At 37.3% G+C, this 23,150-nt stretch overlaps 1 protein-coding gene and 1 long non-coding RNA gene across 6 annotated transcripts in view; one reads left to right on the top strand and one right to left on the bottom strand.

The window, feature by feature from the left end:
- The window catches only part of NAALADL2 (N-acetylated alpha-linked acidic dipeptidase like 2), a 1,170,852-nt gene that overhangs the window by 693,706 nt on the left and 453,996 nt on the right, over window positions 1–23,150 (bottom strand). The window contains exon 2 of one of the 5 annotated variants that reach the window (XM_072961129.1): window positions 14,022–14,244. The exons of the other annotated variants lie outside the window; for them this stretch is intronic. Within the exon in view, the coding sequence (XP_072817230.1) occupies window positions 14,022–14,244 (223 nt within the window). The remainder of the gene's footprint in view (window positions 1–14,021; window positions 14,245–23,150) is intronic. 5 annotated transcript variants of the gene reach the window in all.
- Window positions 14,099–21,386, top strand: LOC140696411 (uncharacterized). The gene is made up of 3 exons (XR_012072703.1): window positions 14,099–14,276; window positions 17,312–17,408; window positions 21,130–21,386. It is a non-coding gene; the product is annotated as an uncharacterized lncRNA (long non-coding RNA).

Here is a 23,150-nt window from a genome sequence, read left to right as displayed (position 1 = left end):
ACCACATGGCCTAGAAGTGCTAACATCTTTGCAGAGGGTAGGCAGCCCTGGCCAGAGGCAGAGGCGATGTGAGAAACAGGGAAGAGGAACCTGGGCCTATTATAATGGATTATAAATGCCGGAGTTTGGCTCTTCACTCTGAAGGGACTGGAGAGTCTTTGGAGGCCTGTGAACTGTGACAGCATCCAAGTGGTATTTTGAGATAACACCCCAGCAGTTACACATGGAATGTATACTGCTAGAGATAAACTTAAAATAAGGAAGGCCAGTTAGGACACTACTGCACTATGTCACGAACAAACTTAATTGCCTAGACAATGATGGTTCCAGAGGTACCAGAAATCTGAGGTTTTCAGCCTAGAGATGATTCGAATGGTCATGCCACAGACAAAATCAGGTCTATCAAGAAAAAGAAGAACTAGAAGAGAATAAGTCAACCTAGAGAATGACTTATTTTTAAGTATAATTAAATGCCATTACATGTAGTTCTGTGATTAAAGAACTGAAGATAGACCCGTTTGAAACAGAGATGTCAAGAGTAAGCATTTTTTCATGTTAAGAAAATCCTTCACAAATCTTATTGTAAACAGTAATATTAGTGTTCAACAGTTGAAAAGTAACTTCTGGCTTTTCCTTGAAACCAGCAAGTACCAAGACCTACCAACCCTTCACATATTACTAGAGTACTATAATCAAAACTTTGGAAATCAGGTAATATTAATGCCAGGCCCTATGGCAAGAAGAGGTCCCTGAATGCTAAATGCTGTGCGTACGTAAACCCAACAGGGTTTACGAATTTCCAACATTCATTCATTCATCCACTCACTCATCTAGGTGCACTGAGTGCTAATGACATGCAATGTACTGTGATGGGGTCTGGGATTCAGTCAAGAAACAGGAGAGATCTGGTCCCTGCTCTCACAGAGGTCACATATTTACTGGACTGAAAAACAAGCTCCCATTTTTCCCCCCCAGTGGTGTACACTTAAAGCTTCTACCTATAGATATCTCGGGCTAACACTGAGGAAGTTTACCAGGCATGTAAATTTTGGAAGCAACTAATCAAAACCACCAACAAATTGAAAATAACTTAGTAATATTTTATGCTGCAGAATGGACTCTACCGCCTTTTAACCATAGATTCAGGAGCCCAGATTACTGTTATTTTTAAGTAGGCTGTAGTTCTGCTCTGCAACTGCTTCACATAGTTCCAGAGGGGAAACGGAAGGAGAGAAGGAGCTGAAAATGGTAACTGAAGTGAAATGAGATCATTGGTAAGCTCATAACTTAAGTTCATACCATTTGGTCAGTTTTCTAATGGTTATAACTTAATGATTCAATTAGTTTCCAGGGAACAAGGATAAGTGCATGTTCAATGTCCTGGATCATATTACGGATGAGAATCTGCCAAAGCCATGTCTAGCTGAAGCTTATGAGCAATGAAACCGAAAAGCACTTTGTATCTGCTGTAGTTGCACTATGAGTAAGGAGATGAACACACAGTTGTTGACAATAAAAATAAGTAAAAATGAGTACATGGAATTGTTTTCTCAATTATTTTCTCCCTTGATCCTAATTGTCTCAGTCATTCATTCATCACACTGAACATGTACCCCATGCAAGGCAGATGCCACCCTGAGTGCTGTAAACGGGACAAAGATGACCTGTGGGGCTGTCTTACATGAACATCCTTGAGAGGCAGTGTGATGCAGTTTAATAAACAGCAGTGCAGGCCACAGAATTTCTGTGAATATTAAAGATATGAATCACACGAGCAGCAGAAGTGATGTAAGATTATGCCACACAGTAATCATCAGCAATGATTGAGAGTATGGTGGTTCATTAAGTCACTATGGTATTTCACCAAATAGGGAGGAAATCAGGAGACTGTCTCCTTCTAGAAGATAAATAGGCAGAAAGATGCTAAATGCTTTGGTGTGAACACTTGTCAAAAGAGAGAAACCTCCATGAAGATTCCAGTTTCAGTGGCCAGCCTTTCTGCTGCCATTCTGCTACGTAAGGCCAGCTCAACTGAGGGGTATAAAACATGGCTATGTGACCTGCCTGGGGGTGCTGTGTCCATGCATCACGTTCTTTTGGAGTGTCGTGGCTCTTCAATGTGAGAAGTTAGTTCTCTCATGGGCAAAGAAGAAGACCACACAGAAGTGTGACACCTGTCACTCTTAATAAGTTGAATGCCATGATATATATGGCACTAAAAACATACCCCAGTTGATAAATTACTTTTATAATGATTAAAAGTATGTGTGTACTTAATGAGCTGGAGGTAACCAGAATTAAGCTTACTTAAACTCTCCATTTTCAATACGTCATCAACCAATAAGTAACCCTTCCTACCCATTTATGAACAGCCTGTTATGTCGACCAAGCCAGAAAACAGAATGAGTATTTCTGCCCATTTATAACCATTTATAACTAGTACAATTCAGAAATTAAGAACTTAAACCTCTGGACAGGTACACTAACAAAATTCTTAGGCCACATCCTGTTACCTTCTGCATTTTGTTTATGAAAAGCGACCTGGTACCTGTCAATGTGCCTGATGCTAAAGGTGTCTGAACAAGCCCAGTCAAATCACAAATATACTAGACTTTGTAAAAGGCATGCCCAGTTCACCTTGTGTGTGCATTTGATGGATGCTTTATATACTAATTTTGACAGTGATCTAAGAGCTGTGAACGTGGAGGAGTCCTCCCCGTACATCTTTACTGCAAATGGAAATACTGCTACTAAAAGACAAGCTTGAGCCAGTATTTAGAATGATTGATAATTTTGAACATAAGCACAGAGACCTCTTATCCAGAAGGTGGCATGACTACTCCGGATGCTGGTATCATTTTTGACAGGTTTTATGAGACCCTAAACAAGTGAGGGATGGTGTTGCAGGACCACCTTTCATATACTTGCCACTCTGATTTCCAGCAGTAATGAACTTCAGGGGCTTTACCGGGCAGTAGTAAAAGCCATGAAAGCTAAGGAATGCACATGGGTCTCAAAAACTGCCCAAAGACAGAACGGGCTGGCAAATAAGGTAACCTGATTTCTTTCTTCCTTTTTTTTTTTTCACTTGGAAGCAGAGAATAAAGTAGAAAACCACTGTAGTGTCAAAAAACAATAGCAATTGGAAATATTTAATAACTGGACATTACCCAAGGTGGGAAAAAAAGAATGTTAAAAAAGAAAATTATTCTGGGGAGAGACTGTTATATACCTGCTCTTAGTTTGAGTCTTCATTCAGGGGTTTGAAATCATTTTATTTAGGTGAGAGTATTTTCAAGAAAATATTACCAATCATATAAAAATAGGCCTGCCGACTCCTGAGAACTTTGGAGGATAAACTAGGACATGCTGTCAATATAATAAGGTTCTAGGAAGGAGGATTTCTTGTATGCACAGAATTGCATGACCTTCCGCTCTTCCTGCTGACATCCACGCTGTGCCAGAATTGGTTGGACAGATTCAAATCCCTTGTCTGTCACTTAGTTAGTAAGCTTGGGCAAGTTACGTGCATCCACCTTGCAGGATGGTAGTGAGAATTAGCAACAGAATACATTAAGTATTTGGTCTGATGCTTACAACACAATAGGAACTTAGTGGCTGGCTATTTTACTTAGTTCAACCCCACCTTGTTAGAAATCAGTGCTATACAATACAGGGTGTAAGTTACGTGAGTATGTAAATTAAGTTATTAAAAATCATTCAGTTAAATTTTTATTTCTGCCACATCCATTCTATGGGGTAAATAGTTATGATTCTTCAACTAAAACACTATGCAGCAAACAACTGCATCATGAGTCACATGACAATTCATACAAAATAGCGACTTGACTTTTCCAGCCCAGAGGTAGCATTTAATTATTGAAAAATAAGAGCCTAATATAGCCAAAGAAAAATTCTACTCTTATTTAATTTCTTTAATCTCTATATATGCTTTTTAAAAATATGCACATTTCAGGAAGACAAAAGAAACCTCAAAGATAACCATTTTTAATAATATGTCAGAAAACCACTTTTGGTTTTGTGGACTTAATTCATACAAAGTAAATTCTTATACAAAACTAAAACCTTGTAAAGAATATTGTTTTGTAACTTGATTTTTTTCCACTTAGCAATGTATCTTTCCAGGTCAAAAGACATGTTTCTGCCACATTATTTTAATGGGTCACAGAATATTCTACTACATGGATATACTATATTCTATTATTAAAAATCCTTATTTTGTTAGATATATAGTTTATCCAGGGATGAAAGTTCTATGAGGGTGAGATCAAGCTTGTTTATTCACTAGTGTACATCTAGCTCCAAGCACCAAGCCTACCATAGAGAAGAAGTAATTACTGTGAATTAATATTTTTTTAAAATTTTGTATAATTCTATTGAGAAAGTAGTCATAAAATACCACCATAGCTCTAAATCATGCTAGAGTCTAGAAAAACAATGCACAATAATGAATTAATATAAAGAATATTTACTAAAATGTTATGGATATTAATTTCTGAGTAGCTCTTATAAAATTGAAGAATATTTTCAATTAGTAAATGATTAGTGAGCTCTTACTAAAATATATCCCAGGCCTACATTAGGCACTGGAGATAAAGGAGTGAACAAAAGATGTCCTTCTCTAGTGGAGAAGACAGGTAGGAAACTAAAGTTCTAAATGAGATTGGTAGTTGTAAAAACAGAGCAAGGGAGAATGCTCAGGGAGCTTACTGAGCTGATAAAAATGAGCTCAGGAAGGACTCTCTAAGAACGCAAATTTTAAGCTGAGGTTTAAGGAGTGAGGAGGAGTTGTCTGGGTAGAGATGACAGATGTAAATAATCAGGAAGTGGGAAAAGGGCAACAGGGATGAAAATTTAAGAGACTAGTGAACAATGAAGAACAGGAGAGTCTAGGATGACTGAAGCATAGGGAACACAATGAAGAGGGTGGAGCAGGAAGATGGAAGGTAAGAAGCTCACACAGGACTTTGTAAGACAGGCTTAACATCTCAGACATACTTATAATACTGAAAATCAAGGGAGAAGATACCTCGCAAGGTGCAAGAGTAGAGAGGCAGGGCAACTATTCAGGAGGACGCTATTACAGAATTCTACGGGGGAAATGTCATCAGCAGAGACAGAGAAGTACAAAGATCCTGGAGATACTTTTAGAATTGAGAGTTCTGGTTGTGGGTAGTCGTTTCACTTTGTGGCTTACTTTGATTTCAACTGCTACCTCATAACGTGAAAACCAATTCTTTTCATCGAAGTTTGTGCTACAAAAGATCTGTTTCATTTTTGTGTAGTGGGGTATGGCAGAAACTGTTGGTTGTCCCCCTATGCATTTTCCTCTTCCTTGTTAGTATTAAAACCCCTCATTTTAAGTTAGGCAGGTTACTCCTGAGAAAAAATGCTACCAGCCTACCTTGCCACAAACTGCGACCATGTGACTATCACCTGGCTTATGGAATAGGAAAAGAAGTGTAATGGATGGCTTCTGAGAAGTATCCTTAAAGGGAGGGGATGTGACCTTCATCTCCTTTCTTCCAACTGACAAGTGTACATGTACTGACTGGAGTCCAAGTAAGGATCTTGACCTTGAGTGGAAGCCATGTGAGACAGACCATGGGGCAAGACAGATGGAGCATCACACTAACCCTTGCCTTCCTGCCTACCTCTGGACTTCTTTAGTAGTGAAATTTCTATTCTGTTGAATTTACTGTTATTTTGGTTTCCAGTTCTACGCAGCAAGCAGTACCTAATCATGTTTCATTGGGTGGGGGTGAGAGGTGGGGGTGGGTTAGAGGAGACGGGTGGGAGCTCTTAAGTTTATAAACTTATTTACAGGTAAATTTTCTGAAATGAGAGGCATGTGTTTGTATCTTTTGTGATTTTCAGTATCAATTTAATGAGGTCTTTAGCTGATCATAAAGGTGTTTTGTTTACAAAGAGTCACTGCACTAACTTCTTAAGGCTGCCATTACAAATTCCCACAAACTGGGTCAACAATATAATTTATTCTCTCACACTTCTGGAGGCAAGAAGTCCAAAATCAAGGTGTTGGCAGGGTTAGTTCCTTCTGAGGGATCTGAGTGACAATTTGTTCTATGCCGCTCTCCTGGCTTCCGCTGAGGGACAGAAATCCCTGACTTTTCTTGGCCTGAAGAACCACTACTCCAATGTCTGTTTCCATTATCACATGGCATTCTCTTACATGTCACACGTGATGAGACATCATCACATTCTGTATCTTTACATGGCTTCTTATAAGGACACCAGTCATTGGACTTTGGCTCTACTCTAATCTAGCACGACCTCATTTTAACTTGACCACATCACATAGATCTTATTTCCAAGTAAGGTCACATGCACAGGTTAGGATTTCAATATATTTTTTGACAGGGGACACAACCCACAATACGTGTGCATGTATATATATACACACACATTATTTTATGAACTCCTAGTACTTTGTATTCTTCAGTTTTTTAATTTCCAAATGCATGTGATACATAGCTAAAGTTGGATTTCCCTAACTAATACTATACTTTTCTCAAGTCCTGTCCTCTTGATAAGATTTTGGGAAAAAATTAAATGTATAAACAAGTTAATTTTTTTCCTAAAAATTACTGAAACGCCACACAAATATTTCTAAATTGAACTTGCATTTAATAAGCACTTAAATTCAGTGAGTTAAAGAATGAATGAAATAGTGTAATTTGGTCTTATTTATTAAAATGTACTTGTTATAATCACTTGCTTTTGCTTAAGTGAGAAATAGTAAAGGAGTTTCAAGTGAACATTATACTATTTAGAATATCAGCTTTTTCCTCGCAAAATGTAGATGAGTTCTTGGAAAGGAGGAAGTTAAAGTTACCCCTCCCTCCACCAAAAAAAAAAAAAAAAAAAGACTATCAACAAAAAAACTCCCAAATTACCAACAAAATTAAAAACTAAACTTAAATACATAATTCATGATAAATCTTTTAATGGGGTTTCAAAATTGTAGAATAGATAAACAAGATTACACTGTATAGCACAGGGAAATATACACAAAATGTTATGATAAATCACAGAGAAAAAAATGTGACAATGAGTGTGTATATGTCCATGAATGACTGAAAAATTGTACTGAACACTGGAATTTGACACAACACTGTAAAATGATTATGAATCAATATAAAATGTAAAAAAAAATCTTTTAAAAGTTATCATTTGATATATGGTATTGGGATAACTTTTTTTTTAAAGCTTTTAACCATTAAAAAAACATTTTTATAAATTTTCCCATGAAATAATTGACGAAATTAATACCTTATATAAAACAGAAATAAGCTTTTCTTCAAAAGAAGTCTACTATTCTATTAGCAAAATTAGAGTTTCACATGTCAACAAAAGAAATTTGGAAATTTAGATCTAAATTGACTTAACTGCCACCATCTAAGTGACTTATTTTATCATGCTTCTGTTTTCTGATACACATGCCACTTAATATGATTTCAGTAAGGCAGGAAAAGGCAGGCATTCCTTAGTGCCTAAGCTGTGATGAATAAGTATCACTGTAAGTGCTTCCTAAAACTAAGACTCTTTGTGCTTTATCAGGTCTCAGACAAAGATGATGACAGAAGTCTGTATTGGAGTCTAACATGAGAAAGACCACTCAGGCAGCAACGGCTTACTGCACCGCTCTAACGGCAGGAGAGGCTTTCTCCTCGCGTGCAAGTTGTTTTTATTTGGAATATGCTTCTTATGTTCTTTTAAGAGCGTTTTTTAAATGCATGCATACACATACACTGATTAACAGAAAAATCTGGAAAAATTTCTTCAAATGTTGTTGTCATGGTTTCATTTCACATAGTAAACAGTGAAGCTGAACACAATATCGAAGTGTTAAGTTCACCAAATGCTGTGTTTTTAAGCCTAGGCTAAAAATAAAATAGGATTTTAAAATTTAGCTTTCTTTATGCCAAATTATGACCTTTATAAGTCAGTGCTTCTATGAGATGATATGCAATTGATTTATTTTGTAATTACACATAGTGTTCGCTTATTTCGCATGCTTTTTATTGAAATAAATCTAAGGTATATGACTAATATTGTATGAGTAACAACAAAAAGCAGCCCTTTTGAAATCTGAAGGTAGCATTCCTAATCTCCATAGAACTTAAGAGATCCAGGACCTGATGAAAGTTAAACAGCTAGAAAAGAGGAGGGGAGGGAGGGGGCAAGGCAGAGAATATGTGCAAAGTGAGTTTTATGTTTCCTTACTGTAAATGTTGTGTATTTTAAATCTCATTGGGTAAGATATCATTGCCATAAGAATACAAATGTTTTGAGTCGGTATTTGCACCCTAAAACTGAAAAATAAGAGTTTTGGCTACTTTTATTCTGGTGAGCTACTCTCATAGTACAGATATATTTTCTAATCCTGGAAAAAAGCAAATAACTTTCAACTGTTTGCAATAAACTGCAATAGAAATCTGCTCTTTTCTAATTTACACACACTTAATTTATACCATCAATATCCTTTCCAAATAGATGTCATTCATTCATTCCCAAATGGTTGATGTCATTTGTTTGTTCAACCTCTATTTCATGAGAACCTTCCTTTCTAAGTACTAGGAATACATCATAAAACAAAACAGCCCAAATTTTCTCAACTCCAAAGGACTAATTTCTAGTAGACAAAATGGAGCAGGAAAATATAGTTTACACTGATGATAAGTACTAAAGAAATGAGAAATAGGAACAGTGAATAGGGAGAGTGTATAATGTGAGGGGCTGTACAATTTTTAATATAGTTGCCAGGGAAGGCTTCAAGGATATGAGAGAACAGACCACACAGATATCTAGGAGAAAGCATCTCTAGAGAAAGGACAGCGTGGGCAAAGCCTAGGAAGTGACAGCACACCTGTTCTGTGCAAGGTCAGCAAGAAGTGAAAGACTCCCAGATGAGGTCAGAAAGGGTATGGACTCTCACCACTGCACACCCATGCATCTGTGAGTTTGTGATCATGCAGAGCCTCGTGAGCCATTGTAATATGTAAATAACTGTACTTAATAGCACTCCGGTAAATATCAGAGGTGAGAACTGAATTTATACGTCAGTTTTTTATCCAATGATAAGACTGTGCCACCCGGAGACGATATAATACATGAACCCTCAGCATCCTGGGATTAAGGCCTCAACTGCGCTACACCTCAAGCTTGTGGGAAAGTCTTAATCTTAGGGTAGTTTGTCATTCTGAAGTAAGCCAGAAAGAGAAAGAAAAATACCATATATCACTCATATGTGGAATCTAAAAAAAAAAAAAAAGAGGCACAAATTAACTTAATTTGTGAGTCAAACAGAGACTCACAAATATAGGAAACAAACTTATGGTTCCCAGGGGAAAGGGGGTGGGAAGGGGTAAACTGGGAGGGAGATTTGCAGATACTAACTACTATATACAAAACAGATATAAAAGTTTCATCTGTATAGCATAGGGAACTGTATTCTATACCTTATAGTAACGTATAATGAAAAAGAATATGGAAAGGAATACATGCATGTATATGTATAACTGAAACTTACTGTACACCAGAAATTGACAAAACATTGTAAACTGACTATACTTCAATTAACAAAACAAAATAAGGGGTGGAAATCTGCATGGGTAAGAGAAGGGAATTTAGGAAAACCTCTGCTACTCCTGGAATTATCTTGCTGGCTCAATTATTTGTCAGTGGACTCCTTCCCATATAAAAACTCAGCCACTCTCAGCAAGTCTGTTTTCCACTGACTATATACATATCTAATATGTACAAAGAGAAAATAAAGCCATTGTTCAGATGAACAGAAAAGAGAGTTGGAGAATCTCGGTGGTGTTCAGGTTTTTAGCTCAAGTGGTGACAAGCCTTGGTCCATCCTGGCCTATAGTTCAGTTTGGTGGTTTGAGTATCAGACTAGACAAGGTCCCACTAAGACGAGGATAGACAGCTAGAGAAAAGGCTGCTAAGGGAAGCACCAAATCATTCCTCTAAAATCCACTGGGCTGCAAGATCTCACCGGCACCACTGGATTCACTTTTCCTCAGCTGGCCAAGAACTATTTAATGAAAGCTGGTGAAATCACTTCACAGACAAAGCCATTGGGTTTCTCCATTTTCATCCTTTGAGATAAGCATTCCTTAAGTTCAGACAGAAAATGGAACCACTTAAAGCTTTATTAAGAGAATTTTGCTGCCCCCCCCCCAAAAAAACACAAAACGTTTTGAAGCAATAACACAAAAGCAAGATGGTGATACCAAGAAAGTTATAGGAACAGACTGTAGATGCCAAATGAAGGTCAAGTGCTCTAAGGCTCTTAGATAGCAATGTTCTCTCAGCAAAATATTCCCCAGTGTGCACTTATCCCTCTGGAAGATGTGGCAGAGTTGGCTTTGAGTAAATAAAAATAAAGCTAAATAGTTTTAGACCATATGGCTGTTGTCTAACATTTCACTTATTTGGGCTACAGATAGCCAAAGGTATCCTTCCATCACTCCCTTAGTTTTTCTGTAGGGACTAAGAATTAAAAGCAACATTGCTGGTCAGGTTAAAACCACATGTTACATAAGGTTAAAATAAAATTCTGCATGGAGTTAATCAAGATCCATCCCTCAACTGCAAATGTACAGACTCTAATCACTGCCCTCTACCTTTGCAGGGTTTAAACTCCAACCATTAAATGTGATCACCCTGTGTTATTAAGCTTAAAGGCAGTCAAGAAACATTTCAGCAAATAAATCAATTTCTTAAGCAACATTTTATTGCCACTTTGTTTTGCTTCTTTCTGTTCCACAGTATTTTGTAATTATTTGGATATGAAATCAATAAGTAAACCTGGCATAAAGATAACAATAAAAAAAGTATTATTTATGTTGTTTAAAAGATCTAGATTTTGCATTTAGAAGATTACCTAATAGATACTGCTGTTGAATTTTTGGCATTAATGAATAAAATAAATGAAAAAGTATTTTGAGACTTCCCAGTGATAGTTCACCCCTTCATTTATCATTTAAGAACCAAGTAATATAAACCCATGTTACTAAACATCAGTCCAGAGGCAAATAAGAGTTGTTAACCTTTTCATGTCTGTGCTAGTAAACAGCCCTTTATCCTGTTTGATTTACATATTATTTTTTATATGTAAAAAAATACATATTTAGAATTTATATTTAAAAGAATAGCTGAGTCTATCACGAACTGCTAAGAGGTCAGAAGTATTAAGTGTCATAACAATGTAAAGATAAGATATTTATTAAGTTTGGCTACAATGAAATATTCAAGAATTATAATATTGTCTTTATAGCCAGTAAAAATTATTTATCCCAGATTAAGAAAAAAATAGAATTTTAAAAGTACTCTAATTTTTTGTGCAAGACCAAAGCTACTTTTGGACAATCTCAAATGATACCTGTGAATGCAATCATTCAAAACACACAACTTTTCACCATTTAGCTTTTAAACTCTAATTTTGATGGTAAAAAGTAGTGTTTTAGGAAAACTACAAATTCCTAAATTTGTTATAGAATCTATTTTCCTTCCAGTAAAAAGAAAAACCTTTTAAATACATGCATATAGATTCTAGTATGGATAACCAAAATATGGTCTACAGGTATCACTAACTTCTTCCAAAGAAATCACAGTGAAATGTCTTTCTTTAGAAAGGCCAGAATGGGTTAACAGTATCTAATATGTCAAATCAGCATGTACTCTTACTGCTTAATGACTGTATTACTCGGTCCCTGTTTTTACTTTATTAGGATTAGAAAACACGGTCCTCTTTTATAATGGTGTATTACCAAATTAGCATTTTAATATACATAATAATTGTATGTGGAGTTTTCATCCTTTGGGCAATACTCTCACAAAAATTAACTACTAAATTTACTAAGTTTGATAAACACTAATGACAATTATTACTGCCTCTGTTCTCACTCTACCCTCTAGGAGAGTGGCTCTCAAAGTAACACTTTGGGACCAGTAACATCAGCCTGACCTGAGCTCACCTGAGTATCACCAGAAATGAAACTGCTACAGCCACCCCCTTCTGAGTCAAACTCTGAGACCGAAGCCCAATAAGTGTTTTAATCAGCCCTCCAGGTGACTGAGGTAGCTAAAGGTTGAAACTACTTACTGCTGTAGAAAGACAAAGTTTAGCACGAGCATTTGATCATCACCAAGCTGATTTTTTATACTGGAGCAATATAATAAAAATGTTCCATTTGGGCTTAAACCTTTTTCAAAAAATACATATATTTAAGGATAAAAATAAACAAAGCATTTATTTTTTTAAAACGAACAAAAAACTTTTCCTTTGACACCAGTTATTACTGAGCTAAGAGTACTGTTTCCTCAACAGGAATATAATTTTTCGAGCGACCGCGTAAGTAACAATGGCTTCATCAGCATGTAACTAGAAGAAACCCTAGGAGGTTGGGGGAGGGGGCTTCCTCTCCTTACAGCATTAACCCAAACTTCTCTAAATAGACACAAAGCTCCCAACACCACAAGGATCCAGCTTTGACTGGGCCAGTGACAGACTGTTAGCCTACCTGATTCTCAGTCAGTCTAAGAAACTTTCGCTTGAATTCCTGTTTCAAAAATTAGCCTGGGGCCAGGCCTCCTGAAGCCTGAGAAATCATTCTCAAGCTTAGCTGATGACCTGAATCTCTCAGGCAAGTATTTCCAGAAGTTTCCCAACTCTCATCCCAGACCTAAAGTCTGTAGCCCCAGGAAATTTCTTTATGGTGATCAGCTGGGTACTAGTTCTTGGCCCCACCCAGGAATGGATCAGGGTAGTCCCCTGATCTCCTTAACTCCATGCAGCTGAAGGCAGCTTGTGTAGCTGTTCCCCTGCAGGTTTTTCTACAATTGGGTAAATCTGTGTCACACGTTCTCCTCAAGCCTAGTAGGTAAATCAACTTTCAGTACGTCGCTTCTCCAAATTTTCTGGCTTGAAACAGACTACTTCAAAATTCTCAATCTGATACTTGTTAACTTGTAAACCAATCCAAGTTTACTAGCAGTGTCATTGGTTACACACATATCGCTATCTTTTTTCTGGCCCCGAGGCTAACATTTCTTACCCTATAAAAGGAATTAACAAGGCACATCTCAGATTGAGGACAGTGGAGAGCCACCAAAGAATGCTTAATTTGTATTCATAGACTATCTTTAAAACCTAATTTCTATCTGAAATAATGGGCTATATACAAAATTAATCATCTTCCCAATACTTGTGACTAAGTTGAAATAGAAATTTTATGGTGATAAAATTAACTGGGCCAAAAATTAAAAGCAAAAACAAACAAAAAACCCGTAAGGAACTAGTATACTCGTCCATAGAAAGCTATACCCACTTAAGAACGCATAAGTCATACATGGCATCCAAAAAGAAAAGGCTTCATAAAAAAATGTCCAAATATATTTTGGGTTTTGTTAAATGTAAAAGGCAAACAGTAGTAACAGTTTGACAAAAGAACTTTTCAATATTTCAGAAACTACATCCCATCTTTTAGTGAAAATATCTCCTCTGCTGATTCAGAGGTGGCTGTTAAAAGCCCCAAGGGCCCTGTACACTTAGCAGGAAGATGAAATGGTTTTTCTCTCTGCTTTCCTTCTACCTCAGACTCCCAATTACAAAGAACTATGTTCTGTGAGGAAAAAACAAAAAAACGGTGACAAAAAAACCTTTCACCAGCTATATTTGGGTTTAGAAGCAGGCTTAAGTAACTTGGAAAAGCCCTGGGGTAAACAACATTCCACATAAAGCCAAGAGAAATGACATATACGGGCACGACTTCGGATAATGTTCAAATCAAATGAATCATTCACCGAGTGACTTCCTGCTCATCTGATAACATGTCCAGGTCTGGGTTTGCTAAAACTCAAGAGATATGTAAGATACAGTCCCTGCTTTCGGGAAAGTACGACCTAGTTAAAGAGACTAGAAGTACTCGTAACAAACAGCCAAAGAATACGGGAAGACCACTCACCCCGCGAAGCGCACCGGAGGCCGCGGCAGAGGCGGCGGCACAGGAGGGCGGAGGCGGCGGCGGCGGACGCCCTCGTGGAACGCCGCGGGGCGCGGGGGATTGTGGGTAGGCCTCGCGGCGCCTCGGGTCTCGCACAGCCTAGCCAGAGGGAAGGGCGTTCCAGGTGGAAGGGGTAGTGAACAAGGATGAAGAGATGATAACGACGAGCAGGGGGCCTGGCGAGCTGGAGGCACAGGATTGCGTTTCAGAGCAGGCGTAAGTATTTAAGGCTATTACACGGCACCTCTTAACCACAGGAGCTATTTCAAGCTGTATTGCAAACTCAGTTTACTGCTCTAAGCCAAATGCTGTTACATCTTACGAATTAAGAAGCATGATTTTTAAATGTTAAGAAGATGCTTGATAGAAGGAGTATTATTTCCAAATAAGCCCAAGGATTTCTTTAAAACCAAAACAAAAAATTAACTATAGTCAGCCCTCAGTAGTTGCAGATTCTGCATCTTTGAATTCAATCAACCTTGAATGCAGAGCCCACAGGTACTGAGGTCCGACTGTGCTTCTACGCTTTAAAGAAGGAACTTGGGCATCTGCAGAATTTGGTATCCATGGAGGTCTTGGAACCAGTCCCCAGCGAAGAGGAAGAATGACTCTATTTTGATTTCTTAAACCTAAAATAAAATGCACACCAAATTTTATATATATAACTTCTTGAAAAGCCCTTTCTAACTTACTGTTAGCATGGAGATTTGTAATTGTCTCAGATGAAAATCTGACCAATAGTTGCTGTGAAAGTATCAACCCAACTTCCAAAGTCACATTTCTCAGGCAGAAGTGTTTTAGGAGAGCCCGATTCCCCCAGGCTGACTTAATCTTTCTCCCTTCTATGGCCTTTTATACTTTGCATGTATATAGACTACAGATCTTATATTTTGTTGTTTATTCACTCATTTAATAAATACTTGTTGAGCACCTGGTGTGCATCAGGCACTTGAACTCTAATAGGGAGCCTAACAGGATCTCTTCACAAGGAGGTTACATCTTGAGAAGAAAGCGAATTGAAAGTGAAAGTTAAAATGGATAATTATAAACTGTGGTCAGTGCTGTGAAAGAAACAAACACGGGGGTGAAACACAGCCAACATGTAGTGTAGTGGCCCAGGGCATTTGCACTGAACCTGCACTGCCTGGTCCCTGCTCCTGACTTGACCATTAACTAGCTCTCTGATCTTGGACAAGTTATTAGCGCTTTTCTGCTCAGTAGCTTCACCTGATCATTGGGGATAATTAAAGTATCTACCACATAGCCATTATGAACATTACATAATAAAATGTAAATTACTTAGAACAATGCCTAGCATGTAGCAAAAACATAGAAATGACTGTCAGCGTAATTTCTACAGCTTTCCATTACACTCAAGCAATGTCTTGGCACGAGGAAGCACCTACTGCGAATAAATTCTGTTTTATTCTTTTTTTTTCCTGGTGCCACAGGGGAGTATTTTGAGATAGTAATTTACTACTTTCATAATCTTATGTACTGTATTCTGATGGATAATTTTATAGTCGACAGTAAATGACTTTAAGGCCCCCTTTGATGCTGAACATCTGATTTTTACAAGTGGAATAATTGTCTTTTTGTGGAATAACAGCCACAGAAACAAACACCCAACATTGAGCTTAAAAAGTGGGTTCAAGAAAGTTACAGGGTATTAGGAAAAATAAGGGATGAGTCAATAGGTAAATATACAAGAAAAGAGATGTCTGGACTCCCAGAAAGGTGAAATAAGGCAGATTAGGGAAAGGAGTCGTGCTGTATTCGGGAAGGCTCACAAAGCAGGAAAAATATGCACAGGTAAAGATTATCTTTCTCTAATCAGAGGTAGACTAGAACTGAGCTCTTTAAACTTGAAAGTGTGAATCACCTGGGGACTCTTGTTAAAACGCAGATTCTGATTGATGAGGCCTAGGTGAGCCCTGAGATTGGAAGAGGATACTTTGTTTTTCAGAGGAGAAACAGATAAGCAGTATTAGCATCAACTGGGAGCTTGTTAGAAATGGAGATCCCCAGGCCCTGTTCAGGTCTGCTCAATCAGAATCTGAATCAGAATCTGCTAACAAGATCTCCAAGTGATTGCTGGGTCCGTTCAAGTTTAAGAAGCACTGAACTCAAAGCTGGGGCTATTTATTGGTAGTGATCAAACTGTCCTGTTTGGCCTGGAGCTTTCCCAGTTTTAGCATTGAAAGTCTCCTAATTGGGGAAAGCCCTGAGCCCCAGACAAACCAGAACAAGTTGGCTGGTCACCCTAGCTAATGTCCCATAAATGGGACTGAAGTTTTCTATGCATGCTGCCTTGTGTTAAAAGGCACGGCTGTGATACAGTGTAGTTAGCATACTGTTCCCCATCTTCTGCCAGCTGCATGGTCTTGAGCAAATCACTTCTCCTCTCCAAGGCCTGCTTTCCTTGTATGTAACATTAAAAATCACACCTTCCTCACAGGGTAGTTTTAAGGATTAAATAGGTTATCATGTAATTGAGCCTGATCTACATACACAAAAGTTCTTACATGTTAGCTGTTCCTATCAAGAGTTTGTATCATGAAAGAAGGGACTGAAATCACTTTGTTTTCCAGGATATAAGCATGGCTGATTATGATTATAGACTCTGGCTTCAACTCAGGATAGGAAAGAAAAAAGAATGAGAAGAAAACAAAAAAAGGAGAAGGGATAAAGCAAGCATGTGTGATGGGCAGGATACACAGGTTAGAAGTACCACTCCAGCAGCAGCTCGCCCACTCTAGCATGGTTATTTCCACCAGAGATTCCGAGGTGGTCAGACTCTTTCCTTTACATATAGTGTATGTCTGTTCCTGAGCTACACTGGGAGAGGTGAGTGGTTGTGACAGAGACTGCATGTCCGGCAACACTGAAGATATTTACCATCTGGCCCTTCAAAGGAAAAGATTGCTGATAGAATCTTAGCAAGACTTCCAAAAAGATCCTATGGCATATTCAGGCTGGGCACAGGCTTGCATACTTCTGTTGTAGAAGTAAGCACACAGTACTTACTCATCTGCCTTCCCCTGATGAACCGAGTGCTTTTCTAGGGCAGGAATCATGTCTTCTCTATCTTTCTATCTCCAGAGCCCAGCAAAGAACCTGGTTCATAAAAGCTGGCCAGTAAAGGCACATTGAACTGAACTGAGCTACAAGTTGAAGCTGATGTATATTATATATTTTGGATGCGGGGCAGGGCAGTGAACTGGAAGAGTAATTTACATTTCTTTTAATAGGTACTAGATCCTCTGGTGAAAGCTGACTTCTGAGCTAACAGCTAATTTGCTATTTTTATGTTTTTCACATCTACCTATCTGGCACACCAATGAAAAGGTAATTAAAACCGAGAAGTTCTCCATTTGAAGTGAGAAAGCATTCTTGCATCCTCCTGTAAAATCTAATAAAACCCGCGAAGCAAAAGGTTATATATAAGAATAACAGTTTGATAATAACTTTAATATTGAAAAATATCTATCCAGAGCTTGAACTGCCTTAGTTCACATTACACACAAACTTTCAGTAGCTGATAGGCCAATGGTACTCAAGTTCTTATCAGGTACAATTCAGAAGCCTGACTTTGGTATGTATTTATTATGCCATAAATAAGTCTTAGCCACAATTAAATTCCTTGCCATTTTGACAAAGTTACTATACTGTTTTAATATCAGGGAATAAATAATATGGCCAGTGGTACTAATTAGGAGGTTATTCTATGAATAATTGATGCACTTATTAGCAAGCATTGCAAGAGATAGGCTGTCTTCAGTAAATTGCAGTATACAAAATTTAATACATTTCAAATAAATCTAATAACTGTCAAGGCCAAGACTCCTTAAGAAAAGCATGCACAGTATAAAAAGACAATTCTACAAATAAATCTTTGGAGAGAAAATTGAAAAACACTTATCTTTAAAACACATAATTTTCTCCCTCTAAGCTACTGTCATTAGCCTGCTTTTTCATGTTAATAAAGTAAACTTAATTTTGGAAAACTTTTATGTCAGAGCTGTAGATGGGAGAAAAATATATTATATTTATGTTAAAATCCTAGATACAAAATAGAATAGATGCCTTATTAGCTCTATTATTTTGCTTTAATTCAAAAGTAAAGAAAATAAGAATGTTCTCCCTAAATACTGGGAAACTAATAGTAAATTTATCACCAACAATTGTGTTTATACTTTTATCTTTAAAAATTTAATTAAATGTTTTGGCCTTTTACGGTAATCATAAAGTTACAGTCTTTAGATTGATATTTCTCAGGCAGGATGAACTCTGTGGATGCTAGATTTTCTTGTAAAAGTTCAGTATTTCTACAGGTTGATGAACAGTTTTACTTCTAATAGATGGTTAGTCTTCAGTGCTGCTAGCATAAACAGACAGTGAGACAACAGTATGGCAGGCACGGTTTTAGCTCTGAACAACATAGACAGACAGATTAAAATATAGGTTCTGTCTGGAGTGGGAGGTGATTCTTGATAAAAAATATTTGCTTTCTCAGACAGAGGAAAAATTCCAGCCAAAAGTGAATCACCCACATGTTGAAACAGTTTATGTCACAGTATTTTTGCAGACATGCAGTCCAACATGCAGATTATTTCCAGGATTTGTAGGAAAATTTAAAGCTGAAAATGTGTAACAATTATGTTGATTTGAGTGTGAAGTCAAAATGTATAAAGGTTTTGTTTAAGAGTCTGTTGACTTGCACCAGAAATCAGTGATGAGGGCAACTGGGACACAGATCAGGAAATCAAAGTCCTGGGATTCACTTTCTACAAGCCTACCTATTGTAGGCCCTTGAGTAAATCCTTTTCCTTCTGAGTCTCCTCAGGTATAAAATGAGATATTTTGCCTAGAAGACAGATGAAATTTAAAAGATCATGTCTGCAGTTTGAATCCTACAAACAACTTGACTTTTGTGTGTTTGGTGGGATAGGGATACAAGTTTCCAGTAAGGCTCCCCAGTGTTTTGCTGCCTTGGTCTCCTCACCTGTAAAATGGGCTAATAACAGCACACCTCACTGGCAGTTATAAGGATCAAATTACTGTATGTGTCATGCACAGAGCATAATGTCTGACATATAGTTAGTGCTACATAAACGTTAACTGTTATTATCATTATTTTTATAGAAAACAAATCAAGTACTTTTCAATAACCATATGCCTGTTTACTTATGGAGATTAGAAATAAAAATAAACGGAGTTTTTGGTTAATGTCACTCACACTGACTAGAACTTTAATGATGCCAAAGTAAAGCATGAAAATAATCTTAATCCCAGGAAACATGATTAAACACACTAGCTCTGTTATCTTCACCAGTCGTCACAATCTTTTTTGTTTTATTATTTCCTTTCTCCTTTGATTTTTGTTTAAATCTTCCTCTCTTTTGTCTTTTACCCTTCTCTCAATTTAGCATTTTCCCTTTTTGCTGTTTTTATATTTATTCACTCTCTTCTTTTAAGGATTAGTGGTCTTTACCTGTCTACCATTATTGCAAATAGTTGCTTGAGGGTTCAAATGAAAACCAGTGGATAAAACTGGCTCTAGAATGAGCTCTCAATTGCCAAAGCTCTGCTGGTTTGCACCGAGGTTAGCGACTGACAGGCACACGACTCAAGAGGAGAGAGCAGCGGTGCCTGGGTGGGCAGGCGCCTCTGAGAGCACTCAGTGTGCCCAAATCTTAATTCACTGTGTTTGAAAAAGAAGACAGGGAGCATAGGTAAATCAAGCTACTTGATTAAAAAAAAGTTTGGTCAACAGAGCTAATATTGCATACAAATTATCATATATACTGTAGTATACATCTGGTTTTCTTAGCATTCAGTGGGCCTTAATACAAAGAAAATTGTTTGGTATGCAGTCCAGTGCCATGGGCCACTGCAGCTTCTGTGCCCCCTCTTCCTTCCTAAGTCTCCTGACTCTCCTGGTCCCAGGACACACAGTCGGGTGGAAGTGGCTCCATTTCAATATCTTGATATATTACTAATAATCACGTAACACTGCCTTTTGTCTGGGTTACTCAACCAATCCAGTCAGGGTTTATTGTCAGATTTTGAAGTAAATCACTGCATCTCTATATTTTTATTAATTTTTACAGTCACAGCATATGAACAATTTAAAGGTTAAGATTTTAAAAATTCCACTGTTCATTACCTGCTGTATTCTGAGAAGTATAATTGAGGTCAGAAAACGATGTGATGAAAGTATGAGGTCTGAAAAACCTTCAATTTATCAACACAAAAGAACAGAAAAGGCAACACAAACAAATTTCCCTAAGTGAATGATGTGTTTGCTCATCAGGAAAAAAGGTTAACAGAAGGTTTCTTCTTTTGAGAGAAAAAATGCTAAATTCTTCAAAGTTATAAGCTTGATTTTCATGCCATAAGTTTTTAATTTTCTTAAGTAATATAATATAGAAAGATATTTATGAAATCAAGGAGATTATTTTCATCACCATATTGGAGAGAGACAAATAATCTGACTTATGTTTTCCCTTTTAACACATTGACTTAGCTGTGTAAATGTGTCTAAAATGACTTACCTGGGAAATACTAAAAAGAAAATCATGAAGTTTCAGGTATCATGTTTTCTCGTGACTTTTTTTGCCATTCTTTTTCAATTTTTTTTTTCTTTCTCATCTGCCTCTTCACTTTGTCCCTAAATTGCCAGAATCAGTAAATGTTATAGGAAAGTATAAACATTGCTTTCTAAACCCTGAAGAATAAATAGACAAAGAATCACCATTCAGTCTGGTCTCTCCACTTGTGATGGGGTTAGTACAAAAACAACTTCTGAATAGTACTTACTACTGATAAGTGATGACTACTATGAAGAGACTACGAAAAGGATAGTTGACAGTTTAAGCAGATAATAAACACATTGTAAACTATATAAATTGTGAACATAATTTAGAAAATGAGATATATTAAAAATAAGATTAGTCTTTAAATCAAATTAAAATTTTGACAAATTCTAAACTGAAACTGACTCAGGTTAATGAAATCACAGTCTGATTAAGGAAATTCATATTATGTTCTTTTGTATTACCCACAGAACAGCTGGATAATCTCTCTGCAGATGAGATCCTGTAATTTTATATCATCCGATCCACATCCTATGGTTTTTCCCAGCCCTTGGAGGAAATTTTGGTTAACTAATCTCTATTACCATCTATTTTTTGCTGTACTCTTACATATTGGTCTGTGCCATTTGAATTCTATTATACTGTTTAGTAAATCCCTGAAAGAATGGAAGAGTTTAATTTGTAGAATGAGTTAAACACACAATGTTAATAAAATTCAGGAATTTAAGTGTCAAGCAAAATGTGATATATGTGTATATGTGCATGAGGTAAGTATTCCAAAATTTTTTTCATTGCTACATACGATAAATATAGTTTACTTGGTTTTTTGGTTGTTATTCTGTAAACTCTTTAGTGTTTAAAGATACAGAATGTCATGCAGAGATAAACACTAAATGAATTATTGCTTCTGATTTCATGACCAGGACATTTTTCCCCCCTTTTCTGAGGGCCTTCACATCACTTCGCCAGCCTTTAATGTGCATATGGTTGGAATCAAGTATTCACAAACACCAAACAAAAGACATTTTCAGTTACGATGATACTCAGATGAAGATTTGGACGTGGACCTGCTATCTTTAGCCATGGGGGGGTGGTTCACATTGCACTGAATAGTGTCACACACACACCAATTCATATCCACTCAGAGCCTGTGACTGTGACTTATTGGAAACAGAGCCTTTGCAAATAGAATCAAGTTAAGGTGAGCTCATACTGGTGTAGGGTAAGCCCATAATCTAAAAGTCTGCTGTCGTGTAGAAAGAAGGAAAGTCGGACACAGAGACAAACAGGGACAGAGGCAGAGACTGGAATGATGTGTCTACACGTCAAGAAATGCCAAGGATTACCACAATACCAAGGGGAGGGCGTGGAACAGTCTCCTCTACAATCTTTAGAGAGATGATGGCCCTGCTGACATCTTGATTTCAGACATCTAACTTCCAGAACTGTAATAGAATAAGTTTCTGTTGTTTTAGGCCACCAATTTTATGATACTTTGTCTCAATAGCCCCAGGAGACAAAATACACATTTTTAAAATTCCCTATTTTTCTTATCTCTTAATAGCTATGACTGACACATCTTTCTATATAGGCTTTATCCGCATACTTACTCATACAGACAAAAGTCCTTAGCAGAAATGGAGGTTTCTCTTGGAAGGCTACTTGAGTCACCTCCTTTAAGAAGTCTCTCCTGATCTCTGTGACTTGGGCAATTCCCTTCTTAGTCTCTCACGTATATCTTCCCTACATAACATTTGGTACAATTGCAATTTTGTATTTGTTTGGGTTTGTCTCGCTCACTAAAAAGAGGCCCCGTGAGAACAGATACTTGATTTGCTTCCGCTTGTTCCTGTATCTCCAGCATCTAGAACAGTTCTTGGCTCAGAGTAGCTGGAAAAATGGTAAACAGATGAATGAATGTTAACATCTTCTGATGTCTCCAATCATAAAGCCTCATTCTCCCTTTGAATCACATAACTTTTTAAGTATGTCTCTTAATTTACTTATTTCCTTTCTACAGCTCTTATTATTCTGCTTCATAGGGATCTTAACAAGAAAGGGTAGGGAAGGTTGATTTTTTTCCTCCAAAATAAATATGCCTGACTTCCTCCTCTTCCACCCTATTTAGATTCTCCTGGCAGAAGAGAATATAGATGGGGGTGGGGAGTGGTTTGTTGTTTTCATTTTTAAAAACTCCTCTATATTCTCTATATGCTCCATTCCTTTCCTCTCTGGTAGAGGAGACTAAAATAAAACAGAGGACCTGGTCTAGAGCCCCAGAGCACCAACACCTTCTAGTCAAAAAAACACAAAGCAAAATGGTTCTTTCATTCTCTCTCTCTGTGTCCATCAAAAAAAAAAAATCTGATTCCCACAACTCTATCTTTAAAAAGATATTTCTCTGAAATGTGATACTTAGAGACATGTGTGATTACGTTTGATATATCTCTCTTAATTTTCAGTCCAAAGCAGACTAATATATCCTTCAATC

Source organism: Vicugna pacos, chromosome 1 (assembly GCF_048564905.1).
Source record: "Vicugna pacos chromosome 1, VicPac4, whole genome shotgun sequence".
Lineage (NCBI taxonomy): Eukaryota > Metazoa > Chordata > Mammalia > Artiodactyla > Camelidae > Vicugna > Vicugna pacos.
The sequence above is the reverse complement of the archived record's forward strand: the minus strand, read 5'-3'. Positions and strand labels throughout refer to the sequence as shown.